The 27,683-nt window shown below is 42.2% G+C and overlaps 2 protein-coding genes across 4 annotated transcripts in view; both read right to left on the bottom strand.

Annotated features, from left to right (window-relative positions):
- The window catches only part of rabgap1l (RAB GTPase activating protein 1-like), a 76,320-nt gene that overhangs the window by 23,455 nt on the left and 25,182 nt on the right, over positions 1-27,683 (bottom strand). For all 3 annotated transcript variants that reach the window (XM_076015979.1, XM_076015980.1, XM_076015981.1), the window contains exons 14-17: positions 6,870-6,983; positions 2,846-2,920; positions 520-645; positions 181-324 (exon numbers count right to left, since the gene is read on the bottom strand). In XM_076015979.1, coding sequence (XP_075872094.1) covers positions 181-324; positions 520-645; positions 2,846-2,920; positions 6,870-6,983 — 459 coding nt within the window. The remainder of the gene's footprint in view (positions 1-180; positions 325-519; positions 646-2,845; positions 2,921-6,869; positions 6,984-27,683) is intronic.
- gpr52 (G protein-coupled receptor 52) lies at positions 18,209-26,247 on the bottom strand. The gene has a single exon (XM_076015982.1). It carries the CDS (start codon positions 23,902-23,904, stop codon positions 22,786-22,788), a length of 1,119 nt encoding a protein of 372 aa, XP_075872097.1. The 5' UTR covers positions 23,905-26,247; the 3' UTR covers positions 18,209-22,785.

Genomic DNA, 27,683 nt, shown 5'->3' with positions numbered 1-27,683 from the left:
ACCCTCCACCCCTCTCACTGACCCCTCCGAATTGATTCCAGTAATCTCTGCTCCTCCTTGGGCCGACACCATTTATTCAGTCTCTTGCTGACTGTACCCATCACATTCTATTACTTCACACAATTTGGGACAATGCAGACCACACTGTGTGTCTCGTTTTCTGAGAGTTGAAAGTTGTACCTCACAGAGAAGCAGGTCAGTGATGTGGAAAACCATGCAGAGGGGGAACTTTGCAGTGAAGAGGGTGAGGAACCACTGAGAGGCATACATGTGTGCCTCTAGGTTGAGCTCCTGGAAGTGTGACCAGAGGTCTGGAAGCTGTTCCTGTTGGAGGGGGCAGAAAAGTAGGAGAATAAACCTGTGATTTTAAGCAGCACTGGCCCCTCTACTCATTTTTGTGTTATGCATTTCAATTGCACACATTGTGTTATATACTGATTGTCAGACTATTTAATTGTGATGTCTGAAAGTAGACAGGGGCAGTATATTGAAACAGAAAACAAACTACTTATTACGAACCTGAACCAGTCTCTCCAGCTGGTAGAACTTGCAGTGAAGATCTTCAAAGTTGTTCTTGTACAGGGCTCTGAGGCCATACACATACATGATTTTGACTAGCACGCAGAAGGCTTGCTCCTCTGGCATCTGAAAACACAGGGGAAACCCGTCAACAGCAAAATCTCCAGAGACTCAAACTCCAGCCAACTGTAAGTCTGTTTGTTTACCTGCGTCAACAAACCAAATGTCGGCCATTCAAACATTTCGAACAGAGAAAGTCTACAAAGTCCAAGGAAAGCCTCCGTCACCCTTTCTCAACGAAATCAAAATACGTACGTTGACTTTATATATGCTTGACTGAGAAGAAATATTTGAAGGCAGAAAGAAAATAGAACGGAATATAAAATAGAGCGCAGGGAGAGATGGCATGAGGTGGCACCCTTTTTGAAAGAGAGTCGCTGTGTATGTGCGTGTATGTGTGTGTGTGTGTGTGTGTGTGTGTGTGTATGTGTGTGCTCTCGTGCATGTTGCCTGGATAAGTCAAGACAGAGACATGGGAGAAAGCCAAAAACTTTGTGACGGTGGATTTGTGGATTTATTCCCCCCACCACGCGCACACACACACACACACACACACACACACACACACACACACACACACACACACACACACACACACACACACACACACACACACACACACACACACACACACACACAGACAGCAGGGCGAGATGAGGTGAGATATTTAGTCAGAGTGACAGTGTGTGTTTGGGGCTGAATGGGTTCCTGCAGGTAAAGCTGAAGCCCCATTAATATTGTTGGCATGTCCTCCATAACCACTCCTTTCTCTCTCAGCCTCTTCTGTAACCTGTCTTCCTCCCATCCCTGTGGCGTCGTCCTACAACCTTTCCTTCTTTAACTGCTGCTGCCCTCTTTATCGTTTTTGCCTCCGTCATTGCAGGCTTGCAGCCGGCACATCCTCTCTTTAAACCTTGGTAGCGTCTTTTTTCCCCACCATTGTCTCTGCTCTGCTGAATGAAATGCATCGCCGCGCTCGCATCCTTTCTCCATGACTCTCCAACCACCACTCCACCCCCCCGGCCGCCCCGACTCTCTGTGGTGTCTTTCCCATTTTTCTTGTCTTCCACCTCTTTAAGCACCGCTGCCCTTGTCATTTGGTCCAAATCCAAACTTCCCTTTTCACCTTATTTGTCCGTCCTTCATCTGTCTTTTAGCGACTTTCCTTGCTAAAAAGTTTCACATGGGCAGCATGCAACACTCGTTGCGTCAAACAAAGGAAAATACACTAAATGTAACAGTTAATGGTAATAAATACCTGTACAGTTTTTTTTAAACTATGCATGTTAAAAGGCACAACTTTCTTCATAACGAAGCCTAAATTCATTTTTCTATTAAGTAGCTTGTCTTCAACTTCAAAAACTTCACTAGAGTTTTAGAAGAAAAAAATAATCAAAGGCTGACTCATTGAGTGAAGTCCAGCATTCAGTCTTTCCCCCAAAGGCAAACATTTGCACAAACTATTGGGAAAGGACAATGAAATACACATTGTTTTTAAAATTATTCTGTGACTTCATTGGGAATAAAATTGACAAAGTTGACCTTTGATCCCATATACTTGCACGGCGTTAGGGTTAAGGCTGGAATTGGGGTTAGGGTTTCGGGGTTCCTCATGGGCTAGAAGCCCCAAATTTGACGTGAACACGCACTTCTTGAGGGATCCTGATGACAAAGCAAGTGGCCCCACGTCTCGAGGACAATGTTGACCTTTGACCCTCATCGACTTGCATGGCATTATTGTTAGGGATAAGGCTGAAATTAGGGTTAGGGTTTTGGAATTAGATTTAGGGTTTCGGGGTTCCTCATGTGCTAGAAACCCTAAGCTTGACGTGGGTGTGTCTTGAGGGATCCTCATGAACCTGCAAATGGTCCAACGTCTCGAGGACTAGAATTGCACTGGGTTATATTTGACCTTTGTTTAAAGGCAAAGGCATGGAGAGATGCCTCCGCCCTTTCTTTTCTTTTCTTTTCTTTAGTGACTTGATTAAAAGAAATGTCTACTTGGTTTAACATCCTTATCAGCGTTCAATATCTTTAACTGTATCTAGAGCTAGAGATGTGCTGCAAGTCAAGTTAAGCATCTGCATCTAGTCAAGTTTCCAGCTGAGAGTCAGGACAAAGATTGTCATAGAATTCCACGCTACTTTATAAAGTTGGTTTGTCTAGCCCATGTGTAATGCCGGTAGATTCGATCATGCACGTGGTGAGTTTGCGTTGACTACGAGAAGAATCATTTCGAAGATGTGTGTTTAAGAGATCAACTCACATGCAGGAGGAGAACAGCAGCGAGAAAGGACTGACCCTGGCAGTAACCAATTTCTTCATCATAGACAGAGTAGGCCTGTGGGAGAGAAGGCAAGCAGCGGTCACAGATTAGAAATAGGCTAACAATTGATTTGGCACAATGAGAATAATTCACGCCACTGGAACATTCCAAACAGAAATAAATGCTCCTTGTCGAACAAAGTTTTTACTGGTGGCCAATTAATAATTAGTGTGTTGCGTGAGATTGTGGCAAGTTTTGGCATGAAATTGGTCTGGAATATAGTGAAAGCATCCACATGATTAATCAGTGATGGAACAGTGGTTGTACAATGTGGTTAAAAACACAACAGTTAAATCTGAAATCAATATATTTAATATTTATTCATAAATATCAAGTTTGAGCAACCATTTAAAAACACCTAAATCAGTATAAACAACTGTGCCACTTTTCATGCGACTATGAATCAATGCACAAATCAGCAGGATACTACGCGTGGACTGATGCAGAAGAGGAAGTTTGTTTGTCCTCAGTAACGCTCCTCTTGTTTTGGTGAACTGTTCTGTTCACTAAAGCAGCAGTGAAACCTGACACTGCGGGTGAAAGATGCTCCGCCCACCTCACCTCCACCCGCCTCCCACGTCTGAAAAATGAATGCGGACGTCAAGAGCTCTGGCGCGGTTCTGTTCAGCTAATTTGGGGCTCGATGTGAAGGTAATGGAGAAGTCTTGCGGAGCTGTGTGCAGTATATTCCGTGAGATGACACGCTTGATGGAGTGTGGCATTCACATGTCCCCAACTCAGCTGGGAGAACGGCACGCTGACAGATGGGAGGGGGAGGTCCTGGTGGGTGAAATCTAAATTTGTTAGGCCGGGCAGATAATGGGCTCAGGGAATGGATTAATATAATCTACGTGAGGCGAGATTCTCATGACCAATAAGAAAGAGCTTTACTCTGTACGTGCTAGAGGTGAATGTGGGAATGAGGACTTGGCAAGCAATCAAGCTGCTGGTTCGGTCATGGATGCTGAAAATACAGTATATACAACAATATGTTCTGTAATGTATGCACAGAATGCCATAACCTACATTTCTCAAAAGAGGGGAAAAGACTACGGGACTACTGTATATGTCTATAATGTCCTAGTCCTGGGTCTGACTTATCTTATCACTTTTGTCCAGCTAAAAAAAACCAAGACAGCATGATGGTTAATATGTTTTGCTATTTGGCAGCCAGGATCTCAGTTATCTATTTTTGAAGCACTGTAATGCGTCTCGTCATGCAAGTGTGAGTGAGTGAGTTTGTGAGAGAGAGATGTAGTAGTTATTAAGGGATAATTTTGCCAAGTCATGGTGTTTTTCAATTGAAAAAACTTGGTTCATATTTAAATTTGGAGGCACACAAAGAGATGGGAGGAAATGAAAGAGACGGCCCAAACAAAAGTCCGGAGCTGGATGGTGGCTCAAAGCTGACACCTTCTGCTGTATCGCCACAGAACTCTTTTGAAGAGTCTTATTTTAATGAAGTACTGAAAAGATGAGATAGGATGAGAAATCAGACAAAACCAGACCCAACAGGTCTTACAAGTAACTTTTCTGCTGGTCCACAGCAGGATGAGCATTTTGTACGGCTCACCCTTCTGGCACTTTGTTGACATGTAAATCTGATTGTGATGGTGGTCACCGGGATATGAGTCGCTAGCACCCCCACCGCCACCCCCGACCCTCTCCGTGCTGCGTGCAGGGAGGCACTCTAATCGCTGGGCTACGCAACATTAGCCTGGTTGATGAAGTGAAACATGTTTGTTTTTCCCCTCGCTTCTTTTAGGTTACGGAAACATTTAATGCATTCTCTTTGTCCGTCTCTGCAGCTGGATGAATTGTGCTATCTCCATTATGGGGGGAGAAAATAATCTACTGTCAACAACCCTGATAGCGAGGCAGTTAACCCCTGACTGCTCCAGCAGGCCTCAGGTGAGCTCTGATAGATGTCTGGCTTTTCCCAGCATGGTGAGAAATGCGCGGCTGAGCCCCACGTGAAAAAGAATGAGGCGGCTTATTACTGGAAAGGCACACGCAGCTCAGGTGACCTTCCCTGGACATTAAAACAAATGACTTCCAGGCCTTTTGTTTCTGAAGAATATGAAACTGAAAATAAACTCTGTCCTGGAACCCCTGACCTGCTCATGCCTCAAGATCCGACCAACCTTATCAGCAGCGAATCTACATGGATTTGCATACAAATGAAGGCTGGCTCGCCAGTGACCTAGTTGGGTCCAGACTGGAAACTAACCTTTCCTGACAGGTTTTCCCAGAGCACCGACCGTCCACACGCCCACTTCTACGGGGCCAGGAAAATGCATCACTACTCCAGAGCACCTCTGACTGAAAATGAAAGGGCAAAGTATTGCTACGATCCTCACGTCCACATTCATCCTTTACGTTCAATTTATTTTCATTGTGGTTCACATCCATCCAAACATTTATTTTCTCCCGCCATTGTTACATAATGTGGACATTTCGCATTCTGCCGCACCATCAATTAACCAGTCAATCTATCAATCTTTCAGTCCATCATCCGTCAGTCTAATTACCAAAATATCTTCCACTACTGACAGAACTTCTTTTAACCACTGGCTGTAAAAACCTGAAGAGCCATCCATCACTTTGACATACTGGGACGACGAGAGTCTTCAACTGTAACGTGTAAAGTGTCCACTAATTCTCAGAGCTGCAGGCTTGAGGACATCACCGAACTCTCAGCTCGAAAGAGAATGAGAGAGAGACAGAGAAAGAGAAAGAGAGCGAGAGAGACAGAGAGAGAGAGAAATCCCCAAAACATGCCTGCATTTCTAATATCACCACACCAGTGAGCCTGCTGAAAAACATCACACTGTTTGGCTGCGGAAGGTCGAGACTCAAAATTCGTATGCTTTTTCTTTTTTGTTTAGCCAAGCAACCCACAAACGACCCACGGGGAGCAATCCATCATTTTACCACTTGGAAGTGCTGACTCTAAACCTTGCCATTTCACTTCTGAGCCGCAAACCTCTTCAGTATCGGCCGAAGGTCATCAGAAAAAACGTGATCAACACGTAGCAACTCGACAGTTTTTCAGCCAGACTCTCCTCAGAGAACCTTTGTGGAATCAATATTTAAATCGCAGACACACCTCTCACTTTGTGTGCACAAAGAAAACAATGTCTCTCTCTCTCCCACACACACACACACACACATACACACATACACACATACACACACACACACACACACACACCAGCCTGCTCATTCTAACCTCTGACCCCTGACACAGTAAAGGTGGTAAAAAATGCCAGTGCATCAGCAGTTTGAGAACTACCAGGACCCCTTGAACATCAACAACCCCGTTCACCACGTTCCAAGTCGCTTACATCCCATTCTTCCCTATTCTGAGGCTTGTTTTGCAAGTCGTCTTATGACGAAATGTAAACATCTTCTTTCATTTTTAAATACATAACAAATGAACGTCGCTTTGCTAGCTTTAACTGCTGCCTAACTCAGAGTGATACGGTTGGTGAGGGATACTTTAAATCACAACAGCCTGGTATAATTTCTTTTTAATGAAAAACACAGACTTAATGCACCAAAAACAAACTCATGGAACATTTGTCATCTCCTTCCAGGCCTCCAAGTCCCAAATGTACCTACAAATGGTCAGTTTCATTTGAGCCAACGCATTTCTGCGACTCAGAATGTTGGAGGAGACAGTCTACTGGGTGGTGGAAATGTTGGTAATGTCATGTGTAGGAAGGGCTTGAGATACTGTTGCAGTAAAGACGGTCACTGCCAGCCATATATTGTAGAGCCAAGATGAAATGCCAAGAATATTTCAAGTGAGTATGGCCAGACCACGCCGAGAGGAAGAAAAGGAAATCTTGCAAATCTTTGGGCACTTAACTACCAGCAGACGGACAGGCACAGAGAGGAAGGTAGCGTGTTGCACTGGATTTCAGGGGTATTGTAGACGGAGATAAGATCCGAATGTCACCTTGCAGATCTTGTACAGAGAATCCTGTCCATCGCCGTCGGTGTCCTTAAAATAGTCATGAGCAGGAAAGGTTCGGTGGATGTCCCTGGTAATGACGCCCTCCTGGGTCGATTCCTGCAACATGTGGATTTCATCATTGAATGTATGACAACAGAAGAAGTTCACATATCTGATACGCTGATAGGGTAAAAGACAGCATGGGCCTCAGTCTCACAACACCAAAAATCAGTGCACAGACATACAGACAAAGACACAGAAAACACACACAATGAACAAACACACCAATTGTTTGCTTTCCAATTTATCTGGAAAACAAACCTTGAGTTCAGCCTTGATGTCTTTTTGTATATCTGGGACAAGTTCAAGTGAGTGTTGGTAAGAAATCACCCCCCCCCCCCATTAATCAAAAAACACAATTTTAATGAACAATAATCAAATCTATGGTCATTGCCATTACAATGGAGCAGGTATGTGATGGCCACAGTAAGAACACCTGGGTAATATCTCAGGTAAGTGTAAACATTACTTTTAAAATAATTACACAGTAATGATTCATGTATTACTTTTAATTAGGCCGCCCATAAATCTCATTAACGATGGCATAATTGCCATAGCAACATCAGCAGAGACCATTAGAATCTGGTTGACGGCGAAAGTTGTAAACACTTTGATTTAATAAACCATGCATGCCTCGACTAATTAAGAGCCTCATTACTCAAAAAAATAGAAAAAAAATACGAAGAAGCAAAAACAAGGAAAGGACGTCCTCGGCTTAATCCCCTTCCTTCTGGCACTGAGCCTTCTCCTCTCACATATCTTTGTCACTCCCCTAATTCTTTGCTCCTTTACTTCTCTTCTGACTTGCCCCATGTCTTTTTTCAACCTCCAGATCATCTCCTTTTTTCCTGCTTCACTGTCTGTTCTCCTGCTCTCTGTATATGTCTCAAATCTCTTTCATCTCCCATTCTCTTTTCTACTTCATTTCCTTCCCTCCCCTACTTCAGCGTGCCCTCAAAAATATTTGCCTCATCCCTTTTCATTGCCAATGCAAGACACAAACAAGGAAAAAAAAAAACAGTTTTTTTTTCAGCCCTATGGTCTGGGTTTGCTGGACTACAAGAGCAGCCTAACTGTGATTTGCTGCATATTTCATAGAGTAAATTCCTAAATTCCTTCTACGTGCTGCAGAATTAAGAGGACGCGGGGTTGGATTCGTTATGCCACACAGAAAAAAAGGAAACACGCTACTGTACAGACGCGTATGTGCGCACAGAAACATATGCCGCTTACTTTGATGGACCTGGGTGTGTGTGTGTGTGTGTGTGTGAATGCTGAAGCTGGCAGCTTTTTGATCTCTGCACGAAGGTTGAGGTGTTCAAGAGGTGGTGCAGCATCAAAAGTGGCGTTAGAGCCCCAGGTTACCTACAGTGCACTGTTTTACCAACGCCAACGCACAAACAAACAAAAAAAATCCAATAAAGATTTTTTTTTTTTTTTTTTTTTTTAATTGATTGCAATGGAGTTTTAGGTATTCATGGCGCCAAGTCTTCACGTGGGTACAGACAGCGCACAGCCAAGCAGCAGAGATTCTCACAGCCTGCTGCCAGCGGAGCGGGGGCTCTATCTGCCGAGCTGTCGGGGCATTTGAGAAGCAAGGCAACTCCGTCATTTGTGCTGAAGAGAATAAATTTAGCTTCGTGCCAGCACAAAAGCTGCTCGAGAACAGCGTCGCGGGGCATCTCTGATCCATATTTTTTCCATGATAGAACACTACTGTTGCAATATTTAACTTTGAATTAAAGAAGTCTTGGCAAAAAAAAAAAAAAGTCATGCCTAATTAAAGTTAATAAATGAATAAATGTCAGGATCGCAAGCTGCACTGATAGCACAAACAGTGCCACCTTTAGTGGCTGCATGTAAAATCCATATATTGCGCCGACCCCATAAAGTGAAAGGATACAACTAGCCATTTATGAGTTGCTATTAACCTGATAGCATCTGTCTAAAATTGTACTTGATTCTCACACACTTGAAAAGTCAAAAAAAAAAAAAAAAAATCAGTCAAACTTTGACCAGAGCTCAATGCAACCATTACTCCTTATTTACCATACCATCACTACTAGTACTTGGTGGCAGGAATCATTCTTTCGAGAACGGTTTTGGACATCAAGTACATAATATGCTGACAGTAAAACTCTAAGCTACACTATTTATATCAATACCAACAATCCTCCTGAAGCTTGTCTCGATGTATATGCCAAGACAGAATGTGAAACTAGTGCAAGTAATCTTCCCCTGAAGACTGAAGTCTCGATATGTTGGCACAGCCATAAGCGGTAAACAGTGCAACCATCCACAAGATCCTCAGCTTTGAATCAATGGAACAGACAGGAACAGGAGGAGGGATCCAGGGGGCTTCGTTGTCCTTTTCACACTCAGAGACTTGCAAGAGCAATAAACACAGATAGCGCAACATGCCTACATCCGTAGGATGCCTTTGTTTATTTAAACACAAACCTGGACCCCACTGAGGGAATCGAGATCGTGAGCTGGCGGATCACAATGAAACCGAGGCTGATCTTTAACACAGAGGCATCGGAGTGCTGTGACCTTTACATGAGAAACAAGCGGTGCTTTGTAAACAATCCAATAACCTGGCAAAACACTATTTTTACTGTCTGTGTTATCGCTGGTGCTCATCACAGATCGGAGGGACCAGGAGGGAAAAGAGAGGCTGTCTGATTGCAGCCTGGGGGCCCGTCGGCCACAGTAACCATTACTCAGGTCTCACCGACAGGTAACCTACTTAACACATGCAGCTTAAAATAAAATACTGCTGATGTGTCCAAATGCGCCCCCCACCCTTAACATCAGTCAGCATCCAGCAGCACTTGATTTAACCACGTCGGAATGACTGGTAGAAGGTGCCACTGGAGTCCGGGATGCAATTACAGACGGAAATGTGACGCTCTATATCGTATAGAGTAGGAACACAATTTGCTATGATGCCAAGGGGAGACAGTGTGTATCAAATGAAAGACAAAATGAAAGCTCATTGGCTGTCAATCGCCTTGATTTTTGAAGTTTATATACAGAACGGATCATTGGAATGTTTTTATGTTAAATAGAAGTACATGCTGAAGTGTAGAACTTTGTGTCAAACAAGATTGAAAGCATAACCACATGGGAAAGCATTGGAACCATGACGCACTGATTATCTACTACTGGTGCAGATTTCAGTGCCACATTCTATCTTTTCCCCTGTGCAGAAATAATGAGGACGGGCAGAGATGGGCCTCACTCGGAATCTTGAAAATAACACCAAATGGTGTACGTAGAGGAACTATATCAACAATGTGTACTATCAGTCTGAATAAAACACGTGATGTGCTTATTTTTGTGGTGTTGATTTTCTTTGGGGTAGGACGACGCAGCGTATCAGAGTTCGGCTTTTAACCAAAGCGCCTGCAGAAGAAAACGTGCAAGGGGAAAAGCAGAAACTATGGAAACGAGTCGGAGTGAATTTACAGGCAGCAGCAGGGTAAGTCCTTTTGGACTGGCTATCGTCGTGGCGTCAGGATCTGACCATAAACACAAATTAGCTAATGACAAAAAATGACAGCGGGCAAGCCAAAATTGGGTGCTCCACATCAAGAGGTGATTTTATTATTTATTTATTTTTTTGCATGTGGCATAAACATCTCCCTTTAGAGACACGACTCCATCAGTCCATCAGCCGCGTCAAAATGTCCTTGAGCGAGATAATTTGCCACCTACCTGCTCCCACAGTCTCAGTCTCTCTGTATTAAAGAGGCAGCCAGTGCCTTTAAGGTGAAATGAAAAACGCTGGATTTCAGACGCAGTTGCTTCTCTCACGTCACCCTTCGGCTCCGACAGTAGTTATGCAAGCTGGGGACGTGCAGGGGCCCCCACTGGCGCTGGCTGCTGAGCCCCCTTTGACAGAAAGGCAGCCACGCTTTACTAAACCAATGAGGTTCAAATAAAATGCGTCAGGTTCTGACAGTTGAAGAGATCCGAACCAGATAAAAGAAATTAAAAAAAATAAATAAAGTTGCTCACGCTCTGTTCAGTCCGGGATGATAGTGGTCGTTAAGGAACAATCATCCATTCAGGATCACACAATCCAACAATAGGATTTGTCGCAAAAAAACGAAGCAAAAGACACTTGCACTCAAGACACTCTACCGTCTGTCGCCATTACAGCGCCAGCGCCATCTGGCGCCATGGGTTAGCGGTAAGGCAGAAATTAAGGTTAGCTGGAAGTAGGGTCAGTGTTTCGGGGTTCCTCATGGGCTAGAATCCCCAAATAGGGCGTGGATGTGTCTTAGGGGATCCTGATGAAGCAGCAAGTGGCCCCATGTCTCTAGGACAAAGTTGACCTTTGACCCTCATAGACTTGCATGGCATTAGGGTTAGCGATAAGGCTGAAATTAGGGTTAGGGTTAGGGTTAGCTGAAATTAGGGTTAGGGTTTCGAGGTTCCTCATGGGCTAGAATCCCCAAATAGGGCGTGGATGTGTCTTAGAGGATCCTGATGAAGCAGAAAGTGGCCCCATGTCTCTAAGACAACGTTGACCTTTGACCCTCATAGATTTGCATTGAATTTAAAAAAAAACATTGCATTGTTTTTTGATTTCTCCAGTGCTTTCAATACAATTCAACCAAGTCTCTTGAGAGACAAGCTGGAGCACACTGCGAGCAAAGACAAATTGTGGGGTACAAAACGTTTGTACATAATTATTGTAGAGAAAAATGCATTTATTCACAAAACGATAAGACAGGACCATAGCTGGGTGGTCACAGCTTTCCAACCATCATTTCTGATGAAGTGGTTATTAAAAAGTACTTGATTTGGAATATTTGTAATCATGTAAGAGACAATTACAAATCACGCAGGAAAATAAATCTCACCAATCTTGTTTTTTTTTGCTTTTTTTTTAATCTATAAATGAATAATATGAAGCTATGGCCTGAATATAAACTGTTACCATTTATTGATACTTTTAAACGTGCACTGAACCAGGACTCAATTCAATTTATCTTCTTTCCTGAGAATCACCTTTCCTTATAAATATTAAGTAGCATCAGGAAAGAGTTGCGCTGCCTCCTTAGCCTTGCTTCAGCATGACAGTGGGAGAGGTGCATTATGGGTGATTTGAAAACACAAAGGATGCAATGAACTAGCAGTATGGCATGTTCAAGCATGTCTGTCACAGGGCTGCACACTGCTGTTTCTCCAGATGGAACTTCCTCAGACATAAGAAAAGAGAAAAATTCTTCAATATGAAGACTATTCTCATTATACGCACACTTGACCGTTGGACTGAACTAGGACAAGTACAAACATGTACTACAGAAGAAGGAGATGGAGGAATGGCCGGACCGGATGTGGGGTCGCAAAAGGTGAGACAAGATATGGAACTGAAATGATCCACATTTGAAGAGGTTGATCTGCTCACAAATCTTGGTATTCAGTTTTTACTCTTGATTTAAATTTAGGAATGCAGTGGGTGCTTCTTTGATGACAAAAGCAGTAAATACAGAGAGGAAAGGGTAACCTTCAGTGCAAGCATTCATAAATCATGTACTACATTGTATGCTATGTATGCCAGATGTTGCTATGATAAATACTAGGGCTATCTCTTTGATTAGTGGGATTGGTTGGTTGTGCTCATGGGTCCTCTGGTGGAAGAAAATGTGTGCTCAGCATTTCTTCCATGTGAGGGTAAATAAAAAAAATGCCTTTTAGGCAATTTGAAAGGTCTACCATTAATTTCTACACACACACATACACAAGGTATGTGTGTCTAAGGGAAACCCCTAGAGCGACAACGAAGGACACACATGTCAGCTCCGATAATAAGAAATGTATCGATAGCAAATTGACATCCAAGCATAAAATAGGCTAGCACTTCATTTTCCATCCGTGGTGCTACAATTTTTGCTTCAAGGCAAGAGAAACAATTTGTGCTGGAATTAGAGAACAGTATGCGGCTTGGGGATTAAAACAGACATAAAGTCATAACGATTTAGTATACAGAACTGAGGAATAGATTCCAACACTTCGAATGTGATAGAAAACCAAAACCAAAATTGTATTGACAGTTTTTACTTCAGCCTAAAAAAAACATTCCTTCAAACACACCGCAATCCCCCCAAATGTTCCTTGTTGCTCTTCCTTTTTACACAACACAGCAGGACACTCCACCAGTTTGATATTCAAAGGAAGGCAACCCAGTAATTAAAAACCAGCTCTCCCGAGAACTTTGTCTTTGGCTGCTGGCAATAAAGTTTCTGGAGGCTTCCCCTGGAGGGTGATGATTCGGGGGGAGGCAACAGCTGGACCACCTGGCAGATTGCAAAATCATCTATCTCTGTATCACTGCCATGGCATTTTAATGGCCCAGCTGATCTGCATTTCAATGAGTCAAGTTGCGAGTGGAGGAGCAAGGCAGAGATACTTAATGCCTAAAGCAGGGTGAACCAGAAGGTGTAAGAATAACCTTCCTAAAATAAAAAAAATAATAAAATTTAAAAAAAAATTAAAAAGGCATTTTCTATTAAATTGGGAAAAAAAGGAAAAAGGGTGACTGTCAAAGTCGTAGCCATTCAGACTGCCACTGCGCCAACTCGTGTTAAAGCCAACGTCTGGAACATATTAAACGAATGAAACGTAATCTCACCGACAAGCAAGAATGAGTTGCGACTCCAAATTACACAGTGACAACGATGATTCGGACAAACAAAGCGGTGTGTCACAGCTTTTTTGTCTTTCCATCAAACAAATGGAAAAATAACAAGAAGGGATGTCGTTCATCTGAAGAACATACAAGGTCTCTCTGACCTTGGTAAGGACATCCAGGCTGCACAGGCAACATCCGGTCACAAACACCTTGTCAGCACATGATGAGTCGTAATACAGCTATGAATATTTAACAATCGGCATAAAATTGTAAGAATGCATTGCCCTCTGTCGCAATAACACACATACACAGGCAATGATTGAATATGGTCACAGCATTGCACTGGCAGCTGTCTTGTTTCCTGAATTCTAACGGAGGTTATGAGTCATTTATTTTCAAGAATGAGCGGTGAAGACAATCGAAGATCAGAAATGGAAAAAAAAAGAAGATAATTCCATGACAGTCAACTGATTGAGTTGTGCATAAATATCTATTAAGTTGCGACAGTTGAAATGTACCTTGGTTCTCCGGCCTTTCACTTGCTTTGTGAGCTGACAACACAACACGTCATACTGCAGATGACACACAACAATTTCTGGAGTGCCAGGGCGAGAACTGAAGAGGATGCTATTCTGGAACCCATCTTAACATCGACTTTAATTGCACCCTATTGATAAACTTCAAATAAAGTCTCTGAAACCCTGTTGCTTTCTAGGCTCCGCTGTTTCCATAGCGACGCAAAGCCTCTTAAGTCCTGATGCCCGGTTTAGAAGAACCAGAGAGACAATGGAGACACTCGACTGTAACCAGGGATGAAGTGCTTCAAAGCTGGCTGTCTGTCACTCATCATTGAAACAATACAGCGACAGGAAAGACACAATTAACGAGTAATATATATTTTATGAGGAAAACAATAGTGACTACATTTAGAAAGTCTCTTCATTACAAAGGAGCACACTGCTGTGTCCGGTGCTGGACAACAATGTCTCTGCTGCTAATCCACAAACACTGCCAGTCTTTTTGCCATTTTGAGATTTGATGTTATATTTTTGGCGGAGAAGATTGTAGTAATTTTGCAAACCATTACAACTTCTATTCAGCATCCATGGGTCAATCAGAGGTACCTGGGATGCTTCAGGAAAGGAAATTTGCAATTTTTCCCCCAAAACAGAAATACATTAATTGATGTATAGTCACGTAGATTTGGGGATCCCTGACAAAATCTAATTGGCTCTTTCTTGGATGTAATTTTGAACCAGAACTGAAATAACCCTGGAGAAATACTCAGGAAAATGCACTGTAGAATAGAAAAGCGACACAGAAGAGTGGCGCTTTCTAAGCAGTAGGTACACAGCAAGTGTTGCCTATAACATCTTTAATGGGCCTTACACATTCTAGCCCAGTGTGAGACACAGTGCCTCAGGACTGAGAGGAAGAGAGGAAGAGCAAAACAGGGGGGTCGGGGGAGAAAGGAAACATGCTAAGGAACGGAGGGAGTCATTTTGAACCTCTTATGGAATTTAATTCTGCTAAAATGCCCTGAGAGAAAATTAGAGAGGCTGGCTGTACATCTGCTGGCAGCGCTTCACTGCCTCAGGTCTGCAGGGATGTTAACAGTAAAAAACAGGTTTGCCCTCCACTGTCCATCAAGGTTCTTTTCTTTGTCCTTTGTGAATAGCTGGAGTGGGAACATCACTGTGAATTACACAGAATCAAATTAGAAATACAGCTCAGAAAAATACAAGATATTTCCTACGCACAGAAGGGAGGGAAGTTGATTGAAGAAGCTGCGGTGAGCTCCGTTCAGTCAGAGTTAAGCCCCTTTAAAACTGCACAAAAGATGTGTGCAGTTCAAAGTGTGTGGTATGACAAGCTTAACTTGATGGACGTGTTGGTGATGGACAAGCGGGAAAGAAGAATAAAGGTGTATGTTTTACATTTGAAACCAAGCCAAACGGTATTGGGAGACAAAAAAGGTGTGTGTGTGTGTGTGTGTGTGTGTGTGTGTGTGTGTGTGTGTGTGTGTAGGGTTGGGGGTTGTTGCAGCTCAGGGTAATCAATAAGTAGTTTCTCAGTCCAGCTCAATCTTTAAATTCATGGTCGATATGTTCCCTCATCATTAATCATCTTGTGTCTCCATTTATATTTTCAGCGTCTGAAATACAGTCTTTTACCTTTTAAAGTCTGTACTAATAACTTCATATCTACTGGAAGTCGACTTTTAAGAGGTTCATATATTATTCCTGTTGTATTGTAAAGAGATGACCTTCATGTTGGCTTCTTTCAGATTCTTATCTAAAAAAAAAAAAAAAAAAAAATGTTTTCTATGCTGACAACTGCAACATCAAGGCCATCAAGTTAACATGCAAACAGCTGCGTATAGAGCAGCTGAGCTGTACCTCAACCTCCATTAGCTGTCAACACAATAAGCATTACATTAATGGTTCAAGTCATCTACTTGGAACCTTCTCAACGTGAGAAAACAACTGGGGTCCAGGCTTGACAGGTCACCAGTCTTTTGCAGCCATGTGGTTATACCACGAGACCCCCCCCAAAAAAATCAGGCATAAAACCATTTTCATGGAGAGCTTTGGCATAGGGGTTCTAGTTATGGTGCTCAAGAGCCAGATGAGATTTTTCTAAATGGTTTCTTGCGTGTGGAGTCAGCACAACTCAGAACGAACTGAGAAAGCAACTGGACTTTGGAGACTTCAAAGACAATAACTGGGAAACTGCAGGCCAGACTTTCACAGTGAAAGCGGAACGCCGAGTCGTACCTGAGATCGCTGAAGTCACAAAGCTCATTTTGAGGCTCCTGTTAAAAGATGAAATGAAAACTCTTAACCCCCCAATTAACTGGCACTAAAAAAGACTACCATGGGAAATGAGCAGGCCCAAAGGGGAACCTGAAATCAAAATAGCACCAAATAAAGACTGGCCAAATTAAATGTTTTGAATTCAGGTCAACCGACAATGACTGCCCAGTTATTATCCATTACCCATTTATTAGACCTAAGCATTTTGGCAGGACGGACTAAGGTGATGGGAACGTTGCCATTTTTCAAATAAATTAACAAAAAACAAAATAAAAAACAAAAAGGAAGACAGTGAAATGAAATCCATATTGTCTTAATCACCTTAAAGTGTAGCTTGGACTGCGTGTTTCTTCAAGAGTCTGCCTGAGTTTAAGGGAGTAGTAACCAAGCCCAGCTGCAATTTAAAAAGTGAACCATGATGGCCATAGTTTAAGTGAAAGCACTGAGTTTGTGTCGGTACAATAGTTATAGCCACCTGAGTGGTGTATTTGGTTGAACTTGTTTTTTTGTTGTGCTGAATTCTCATTTAAGTCTTACTGTATGTGCTAAGGTGATGCTGAATTATTAAAAGTAAGGGATTTATTTTGTACAGTGGGATTCAATAAGTCTTTACGTCAACCCATTCCTTTTTGAATACATACACTGTAGTGATTGTGCATAACAATACTCAAGACATGACATTTCTGAATTGTAGCCACAATGTGGCAAATGGAAAAAAAAATATGATTAAAAAATGGGGAATACTACTCAGTACTGGCTATAAGAGCACACAAACATCATCTATGCTGACATCAACAGCTGTCAGCCATCAGGCCACAGATGCAGTCCACGTTTTTCCACTGGCTGAAGCCATGCAAGATGCATGAGAGTGTTTTTGTGCGGCTGTGGAGTGTGTCCTCCTCCCTTGAAAAGCTTCTGGTGAGTGCCGCAAGGCTCCACCATTAGCACATGGAGGCAGAAACTGGCTTCCCCTCCAATTATGATTTCCCCCACCTCAAAAGAGGGTCAGGTGGTCCTTTCTCAATCAGCACAGAAGGAGAGGAGGGGGAAGAGGCAGGGTTGAAAGGAAACAAGAAGACTTCAGCAAGTTCTGGAAATGTTGAAGAGTGTTTGGCCAGGAATATTAAGCAGCGCTGGACTGGAAAACTGCGCTTAGCTCGATAGAATTAAAATGCCGAAGAAATACTGAAACACTGTCTGGGAAAAGGAACTAGCAAAAATTAAGAACTAAAAAAAAAGAAAAGAAAAATTCAATAACGTAATTATTTTCAATGCAGGATTAGGTTGTACTGTGCTTTCATCTATTTCACTACAGGGCAGCAACACTGTAACAGTTATACTGTAAAATGACTGACCGGTAATACAAAGAGTTTATATCTTTTAAATATTATAAATTATATCTTAAACCATATCATATACTAAGAGGATTGTGATTTTTTTGTGTGCAATCTGAGAGGAATACATCGACAGAGCTTGAAAATGATCGTGAATCTGCTTCCCCAATCCTCTCTCCCTGCACTGCTTTTCCCTTTCTTGACCGTTTTGTTCCTCCCTGCTATGCTGTCTACTTAAGCATTCACCTTTGTTGCCCTTTTCCCCACTCCAACGTCTTAACTCGCTATTAAAACAGAACATAACACCTCTTCCAACAGCAACAGAAAAAAGGAGTCTCTTGACAGTTGAAAGATACCGACACAAGAAAAATGGTCCCGCTCTTGAGTACATTGATGAACCGCGGATACTGTGTTGTTTTAAGTGAATCACATTAAACAGTGCTCTGCTTATGACAGTTTCTTAGATTTGGTGTAGGTATTTGAAGGTTGTTTTTTTTAAATTACCAAGCTCATCTCTATATTGTTGGTTTAATATGGGAGAGTTATGGCTAAACGGTTTCTTCCATTTCTTCCATTAGGCCTGACTGGCTGAATTTAATGGGACAAATGAGGACAAACAGCAAAGACGAAAATGATATCCACAACAAGTCTGAGCGTGGTGTTCTGCATTACCTGAAGCAAAACCAGACTGAGGGGAAAATATGAAATCACCGTAGAAATCTGCTTGCTCCGTGAAAAATTGTACCACAAAAATCGGAAAGAAATCGTGAGTTTGATTTCTCATTTTCCCAACGACTCACTATTTTAAGTGTGCATGCTTCTGAAGTGCATATTTAAGGCTAATGGGTTAATATTGTGTCAAACACCTGGAAAAGTAGAGGGTCCCACCTATATGAGAAACTTGAATTTTATTTACATTTTCTTTGTAACTGCATTTACAATATCTAAGAATATGACACATTAATGCATACCTATCTCACATCAGGAAACAGTAACGTACATATTTAGAATCATCTTGGTCAGGAGATGATTAACCAGTGGCACAGATCCCATAAGAGGTAAAAACAAATGCTCTTCAAATTCTCTTCACTTCTCCTCGCAAAAGGTGCCAACCAGAGGTGAGGTAAGGCTCATCTCCATACATGCCTCCAAGGTGCATTTGACAAAAGCAACCGCACAGTTGTGTGTGTTTCTACCATCGTTATCTTTATTTGTCTGGCAGCAACAGCAAAACAAATGCCTCTGACCACATTTTAAAATAAAAAAATAGAAACTGTTTAATTCAACGCACTCTGCCTCCTACACAAAGCAGCTGAACTGACTGAACATAAACTGGTGTTTCAAAAGCTTATTATTGTTTCTTTTCACCTCGTCCCCAGAAACTCTCAGAATTTTTTGGGCTGTACAGCAGATTAACACACACACGCATACACACACACTTGCAAACACACACCCACTTGCAAACACACACACACACACACACACACACACACACACACACACGCTACTATATACAGTATACGTATTTGTATATTAATCTGCATCTGATTAAACGCTTGGTTTTTTTCCCCCAAAGATCAATTTATTTGATAGTAAGACGAGCAGTGAAGTAGATAATAGTTTTGTTCTTCCACTACTCCAGTTTGGAGTTTAATACTGACATACAGTACATAAACTTTTTATATAATCATTCATTCAGTTGCTTTTTTTTTTTTTTTTTTAAATGTTGGCCTAAACTAAGCATTTTACACACAACCCACTATAAAAGTCATTGAAGCCACTGAAGTAATACATTTGTGCAGCTTCCAAACATATACCGTAATCTTCACTAAAGTTTATTATATTAGTATTAACAGTGATTTTCTTTTTCTTTTTTTACTTTACAGAATGTTCTTTTCTTTTTTCTTGAATGCTGACATCACCACAATATGAAGATATCTCGGCACTAGTTCAGACCCTACAAATGTCTCTCCTACCTCACAGAATTAGATTTTAAAGGACCACAAGAGACATAAAGTATTGGATTGATGAAAAAAAAACAAAAAAAAACACACACACACAGACACACTTTTTGAACTCTAGTATTTAGCAGGACCATGCTGTGATTCCCTGCAGCTATCTCTGACTACAGCTAGGTCACACAGCTGCAAGAGGGAGTAAAAATACATATCAGCTGCCTCTTCTTATCTTACAGATATGGTATAAATGCAAATGGCAGAACATGTACTCAATTAAAGGCAGAAGTCAGGTCGACTGTGATAAACGAATAACTTGGGCCCTTCTTGATTCAAGTGGAAACCCCTTTGTATATCACAAAGTCAAAGAGAACAAATTACACAACACATATTGAGATGTCTACACTGTCAAAATGTGAATGTAGCAAGACAGTGTTATAAAAGTGCAGCATGTTCATGTAACAACAATTACATCTTCTTTTTCATATAAAATACATCTTTAGGCACAGGTAACAAACAATCTGCATTGCAATAACTCATCTTTAAAAATCTAATCTTCAATTAAACAACTCCTGATTACTTTAAAGGATTACTGTCCACTAATGCCCCGGATTATAGTTTTACACTGAAGTCCCATTTCAATATTGTGATTCCGAAAAGCCAAATAATGACACATACAAAATAAAAAACTATGAACAGCCACTGAAAGTATGTGATCTTGCCTAGTATTCATTCTGCGGTGACTGACTGCAAAAGATCCAAATTAAATAAAAAATGAGTAGCTTGAAATTTGTAGAATACTGACAACCTCAATTAGGCTTTATCACTCTGAAATCAAAGATGCACTTACATTCATCAAGTGGCCAGAAAGGCCCTTCATGTAACTCTGTTTCTGCTGAATGTAAAAATAGTGAGCTGCTCTTTCACATACCACTGAAATACGTTAAACTACAGCTTTTAAAGGAAATGATCTGCCCTCATAGGAAAAAGTCACTATACGGCATTAAAACAGGGAATAAGATAAACGGAGTAGTGTGTAGCAGCACAGAATATAGTGTCAAAATTCATGGACTGAATTTGCTGCAACATCACATGACTCTATGTACAAGATGATCGCTGCTTAAACAATGGAGCAAAAAAAAAACGAAACCTTTAGGGCCTTTACTATATTTGTTTAATATATATTTATAGTTTTATATTTTTCATCCTCGATTAAGAATGCTTCTGATTCAGTAAATAAGGGAATGTAAAACGTTGATTGACTGGAATGTCTTTCTGTGCTATATCAAAGAATGGGAACGCGAACCAAGGCAGTCAGAGGGTTTCATAACAACACATATTGTCTGTACTTTGTAAATCAAAAGCCCCAGACTGGGTAACAGTCTTTAGAGTTCATCAAGCTGGAATGTTTATAGTCATGTAAGAAAACGAAAAATAATAATGTATTTTTTTTTCACAATTAGTTTCCACAGTCAGTCAGTAAGTGACTCTTAAGTGAAGTCCTCAACAATGCAACCAGGACTTTTCTAAGCAAAAAAAAAAAGGATCCCAATCCCATGCTATTTTTCCGCATGAAACATACAGTGAGACATACCAGTAAGAATGGATTTAATTTGAGGTCTAATACTAAAGTGTAAGGAAGGATGTCAAGGGTGAAAAATCTACTGACAACCGCAACTTTGAATGCAATTTCCTCAGGATAGATGAGACCAAATAACCTTGAGATTCTGTTGCCTTCTGTTGAGGAAAAATATCACCTTAGACAGAAAGATAAAAGTTTCATTAAAACCATCCACAATCTGGCCTCATCCTTAGATCTAGTCTAGTCAATCATCAGGAGGAATCAATAACGAAATCCTCTTACAAAATCTAAACTAATTCATACAAGTCAGATTAGAAAGAAAGAGCCTTTTAATGTAAATGTAAATATCCTTTAAACTACCTCTGGATTTAAAAGAAAAAAAACATTGAGGTTAAGGCTTTATTGGACGACTATGCTGTTGCACTATCATTTATACATGACTCTTAGGTACAAAGAAAGAAGAGAAGGACACGAGATTTCTTTGCTGGCAAGTAATGGTTAACATGAGCGCTAATGCACGACACAGTAAGGTGCACGCTCGTAACATGGCCAAATGAGGAACGCAATGCCGGTGATGGGAAATGAGGTGCTGATGGGTCTTTTTGTAAGTGCAAGGGAAGGGCCTATCAAAAAAAACCTTCAACTATTTGACTGGCCAGCAGTGGGTATTGAGTCATCGATGACATACCGTAATCAGATTATCTAGTACCACATACTAGTTTGCTCAGCCAAAGCTGTTCAAAATCTAAATAAACAACCAACAGTGTGGATTTAAAGGTTCAAACAATGGGTTTTGAGAGGATAACAGTCCCTGGCCCATTGATAACATGATATCTGCATATTTTGGTGTAACTATCCTCTTCTTGTCATGGGCAAATGATTGAAAGGATCGATTAAAAAAAATACAATACCTGACTAGACATAATTACTAATTTTTGGCATCTCTATCTATTTTATTAGCACACATCATCACATTATTATTACTGTTATGAATATTATTTACTCAACAAAATTCCTCAGAGGAAAAGTCCCTCATACATAGAAAACAAAACAAACAAAAAACAGGAGGCCAGCAGTGGCTGGTATTCTGATATTTACACAAACCGACAAAGATGAGTTACAAAACCTTTTGAGCAAAACAGGAAATACATCTGTCCTAAAGAGGAAACGATTGGAGGAATCAAATTACCGAGGTATATTAATAAATCCTAAAGATAATTTTACAACCATGTTGTATGTTGTCATATATTGACTCAAGTGATGGCTGACAATGAGAAGCAGAGGAAAGGAAAGGCCAATTTCACTTTATACCAGATTGACAGCCACAATAGATTGCTCATCTCATGACACACTGTATCAATCTCCATGTAAAATATCATAGTTTCAGTTCAGCCAATGCAGATATGCAATGCGACAGGGATTTTTTTTTTTTTTGTACTTTTAGTCAGGCCTCAAAATAAGAGTAAACATACAGCTATTCATAGATTCCAGGTGTATCCTCTTCCTGGCAAGGCTTTTTTTTTCTTTCATATTGAGCATGAGTTTGCCCTCTTTCTTGGTTTAGGCTCCCCAAAGTCTTTGTCATCAGCTGCACAGTGGCTGAAGGAGCACATTGTCTGCGAGAGCCTACGCATGCCGAGGCGGAACACGCTATTAGACAGGCTGTAGATGACACAGTTGCAAAAGCTGTTGCTAATAGCCAGCCAGGTGGTGATGAAGGAGAGGGCGGGGCTATCCAGCACGTGGGAGCTCTCTAGCAGGAAGTAAATGATGTAGGGGAGCCAAAGCATGTAGAAAACACTGGTGATGCGGAAGAGCACCATCGCATAGCGCCGATCCGGTCCATGTCCTCCGTGGTGCCCTCCCCCGCCCCCCTCGCCAGCCTCCATCTCTTGGCTGGGAAAACGCGCCCGCCGTTCGCTGATCTCGCGATTGTGCTGCTGGCAAATGCGAAAAATGTGGTAGTAGGTAAAGCAAACCACAAGTGCAGCAGGTGCATAGAGCATGCACACCACGAAGCCTGTGAAAATGGCCGAGGTGGGCCACGATTGGGCGCACCATTCGAAAATGTCCCCGTGGTACCCCGGCTTACCCCAACCAAAAAACGAAGGCAAGAAGACCAGACTGGAGTAGACCCAGATCAGGGTGATGCAGCCCCGTAAGCGGCACGGCGTCACCAGCTGGTTATAGGAGAGCGGTTTAGTTATTGCTAGGTAGCGGTCCACGCTGATACACGCCAAGCAGGCCATCGAGACGCTCTTCAAAACGGAGATGACATAGCTGAAGACTTGGCACGTGATGGGCTCATGGACGCTTGCTGGGTAGTGGAGCAGCGACAGGGTGGGCACCAAGCAGCTGAGTCCCACGAGCAGGTCGGCGTAGGCCATGGTCTGGATGAAGTAACTCGTGGTGTAGTGGTGCAGCAGAGGAGCGCAATGGAACACAAAGATCACGGTCAGGTTCCCCGCGATAATGAGAACGGTCAGGAGGACAATGACGGCCGTCTCCAATATGCAAGTCTCCAGGCCTTCATTCAGCCCCCAGCCCAAGGGACAAGACTGGTTCGATGCCGGGCCAGGAAGGACATCTCCATGGCTGCTGTTGGCACTGGGCACCGGATCTGTTGTCAGTTCAGACAGGTTCATTGTTCTGGGTGCAATCCAGGTGGGTCAGGTTTGGAGCGCGCAACCCATAAGGCAGCTGGCCTGCAACCGGAGAACTGTATCCTTGTCGCCCACTCTCCACACAGTGGTTCTGAAAGCCTCACTGGTTGGTTAAGCTCAATACTCTATTGAGCACGCTAGCTTCCTCTTTCACCTTACCTTCACATAGCTGGGTCTCAGTCAACTGAACAGTGACCAGAGGAAAGTCAATACAGCTTCTGTGAGGTTGGGACAACCTCTTCAGCTCTTCGTTTTTTCCAATCGCTCATGGTTAGCGAAAGGAGAAGCTGGGTGACAGTCGTGAGTTCAGATAGAAAAAGCTGTATTCCGTCAGTGGCCTTCACGGTGGGGAGAATTAGTCCTGTGTCCAGCATCGGATTTCTGTGGCGCTTTTCAGTCTGTCAGTCTGTGGCTTCATCTCCCGATTTTAATGAGTGTTGCCGCCAGGAGGCTGAGGGCTTTCGCAGCCTTTACAAAGGCAGCAGGCAGGACGAGAGCGAAGCGACGAAGTACGAGACCAAACACAAGCCTTTTCCTTAGTGAAATTTGTTCTTCACAGATGCTTAAAAGAAGTCAAATGTGATGGCAACTCTGGGCTGGCACACCGAATCTTTTGAATGCAAGAAGTGAATTTGCTTTAAAATGCTTACTTCGATCTGTGCCAAAGTCCAGTTTTCATCTGTCAACCATTCAGTGCTGTTTCACTGCGTGTTGGTGCTTGTGTGTTTACTATGTAACTGCAGGCTTCCCTTATTTTGTGGTCCCCTGGTCAGTGTCTGGAGCCCATGTATGCCCAGCTATTGTTTGAATCAAAACACAGACACAGGCTAGAACAACACGGGGATCTCCACAGGAGATAATGTCAGAGCTCTCTCAGCACCACGCATGGCGGTGGGGAAAAATGAGTACACAAGGCATCCTTTAGGCTAAACGATGTCACAAGCGTGTCCAAATATTGGGATGAGTTGCATCATTTAAATCAAATCAAAAGTGTCAACTTGCCTCTCAGCGTTCTGGACTGCAAGTCGAACGAAATAAAACTCAGTCAGTTGCAAGACGGGCCGGCCAGCACACAGGTAGAAGGATTCTCTGGAAACAACGAGAGGCCAGCTGAATATCTCAGCGCTCCACTCATTTTGACTCCTTGATCCTGTTGCAGACACTTGCAGAGACAGGTGTGGTGATTACTCAGCAATCCACTTCTTCATCCACTAAACTTGCTCCCCGCCTCTCTTTGTGCCATGCAAAGCCAATCGCAGAAGCGGAAAGCATCTTCTCTCCAAACGCATGCCGACAAGTCTCATCCCAAAACACGTCTTGCCCCGGACAGGATAAAAGGCTGCGCAAGCAAAGGGGATTCCGCCGTAGCATACGCAAAGAGAAAGACAAGGTCCCGGGTGAAAATGCTGTTCTAACTATTGTCCTCTGCCAACGTCTCCCCTTGTAATTCCAACCAAGCCACGTTGTGAAAAAAATTATCTCCTGTCGTATGGAAAGTGCCCAAGGCAACGTGCCAAAAAAAAGGAAAGTGTTAAAAGCAGCAAGTTGAAAAATAAAAAAGGGCAGAATAAAAGATGACTGCGGTGATGAAATGGAGTTAAATCTGCAGCGAGGGAAGCGAGGGGACGACGAGTCCCTCAGCCCTGGTGCAGTGAGAAGGAGAGATGCTGTGACTGGCTTACACTTCCCTCCCTCTCTCGCCACACAGTTTCTCTAGCTTGAACACTCTCTCTTTTCTCTCTCTCTCTCTCTCACACACACACACACACGCGCACACTCGCACACACACACACACGCGCACACACACACACACACACACACACACACACACACACACACACACACACACACACACACACACACACACACACACACACACACACACACACACACACACACACACACCCTCCTTCTTTCACGCTCCCTCTCCCTCAGCCTAGTTGCCCCGCCTCCTCCTCCCAGCTGCACCTGAGGCCCCCCTGCCACATTATTCTGTCTCTTACACAGGATTTTTTCCGGATGGTAAATTTAGATAGATTTCCTATTAACGCATCATCTCCCGCAGCCTGTGTTTACATTAAATTGAGACGGACGCACTGGTTGGACTCTCTCGCTCTCAAAGTCTCTCCAAGGTTTAATTTATTCCTACATTAACAGCAAACGCCACAAAAGAGAAACACTTGACACTACAGTAAGTTGATTTGCTCATGTTAAGATTAATTGGATGAATTTATGATTATATGTATGTGTCAATGATTAATTGAAAACATGAGTATAATTTTAGAAAATAAATAAATTATATATGTGTGTATATGTATATATAGTTATATATACATATATGTATACTTGGAAATATATGGAAATGCAATAGATAGATAGTACTAAGACAAAGACGACATGGAAGTAACAAAAACATTAAAAAGGGATAAAAAGTTTTACAGAAACAACAGTAATAGTTTTCCTGCCTGCAGTAACAACAGCCAGTCTATGGGGATCGATTAGCCTCGTACTCTCTACCTTTGGAGATGGACACCAATGAAAAACAAGACCAGAAGGCCACCGTTAATAATTCATCCTGCTCCAAAACAAAACCAGCAGGACTTCTTGAAAACAAAGCTGGAAGCTGATTCACCTTTCACTGCTTCACAGCCTCCGACCTCTCCCCGCCTCTCAGTCCCATCTGAGTTCGGTCCCAACATGTGTAAGTATGACCAGAGAGTATCATCAGAATACAATGTTCAATCTACTATGGGATTTGCTCGTCACATTCAAGTACTGTGCGTCACCACTTATCAATTGGGACTGAATATCGGCCCCAATAACAAAACCACTTAAAACAAATTATAAATGTGTGACTCATTACAACACTACTGTACCCCTAAATGTCCTCACACACAATAAAATAAAAGCAAAAAAAAAACACTGCCAGTAGTTTCTGCCTGTGATGTCCGCCAAAGAAAAGTTTGTGCCGCGAGATCTTGTTCGTACTGTTCGTAAATTAGTTCATCAATGAGGCATCAGAATAACTTCTAGAAGAAACAAGAAAATCTATTTCTTCTATCCCCAGGTTAGAAATGTTAGTGTAATCAATCATCTTTTGGAGTATTTTGAGGTCTGTCAGAATTTGTAGGGCAGACCGGCTTGAGCCAGTTGTTTGTAAGGCTGGTTGTCAAAGAATTTCTTGTCTTTACATCTTTCTGTGGGGTAGAATACAAATGTCAGTTCCATTGCTCAAATATCTGGCAACCATCCGAGAGACTGCGGGCTTCAACATGGAGAGGAGGGTGGTTAGTAATGTCGATTAGAGCTGGTTCACTGCCTCGATATAAACATTCAGCTGGCACCGTCAACAGACCAAGACTAAACCAGCTCGGCAGGCACAGCTTGTATTGATATTTATCAGGAGTTGGCAAAGCTTTCAACTAGCCCTCCCACTGTTTACTAACATGTTCACTAACAGTCTTATAGCACAGATGAAGAGTTTAGTGTTTGTTTGCGTTACAACAAAAGCACTCTCAGGAGTATGAAGTGCGATCACAGTATATTTAAGCACGCTTCATTTTTACTCACCTTAGTTAGTATTATTGAGATGATTAAAAAAGGAAATATGGCTTGAGGATAAAACTCTGCTTGATCATACACAGAAGCTGCATGAAGGGTGAGAAGGAGAAATGTTATGGCCGTATGTAATGGCTTTATTATCACTTTTACTGGATGCCAATTTATGTTCAAAGGCCTCATCGCAGGGAGACAAATATCTC

This window comes from Nelusetta ayraudi, unplaced genomic scaffold (genome assembly GCF_046127955.1).
Source record: "Nelusetta ayraudi isolate G7.1 ecotype Tasmania unplaced genomic scaffold, CSIRO-AGI_Nayr_v1 ptg000205l, whole genome shotgun sequence".
NCBI classification, from domain to species: Eukaryota; Metazoa; Chordata; class Actinopteri; order Tetraodontiformes; family Monacanthidae; genus Nelusetta; species Nelusetta ayraudi.
This window is presented reverse-complemented; position numbering and strand designations above follow the sequence as displayed.

Bases quoted from the DNA above. Each gene is read 5' to 3' on its own strand.
- gpr52 (XM_076015982.1), bottom strand. From the start codon at position 23,904: ATGAACCTGTCTGAACTGACAACAGATCCGGTGCCCAGTGCCAACAGC.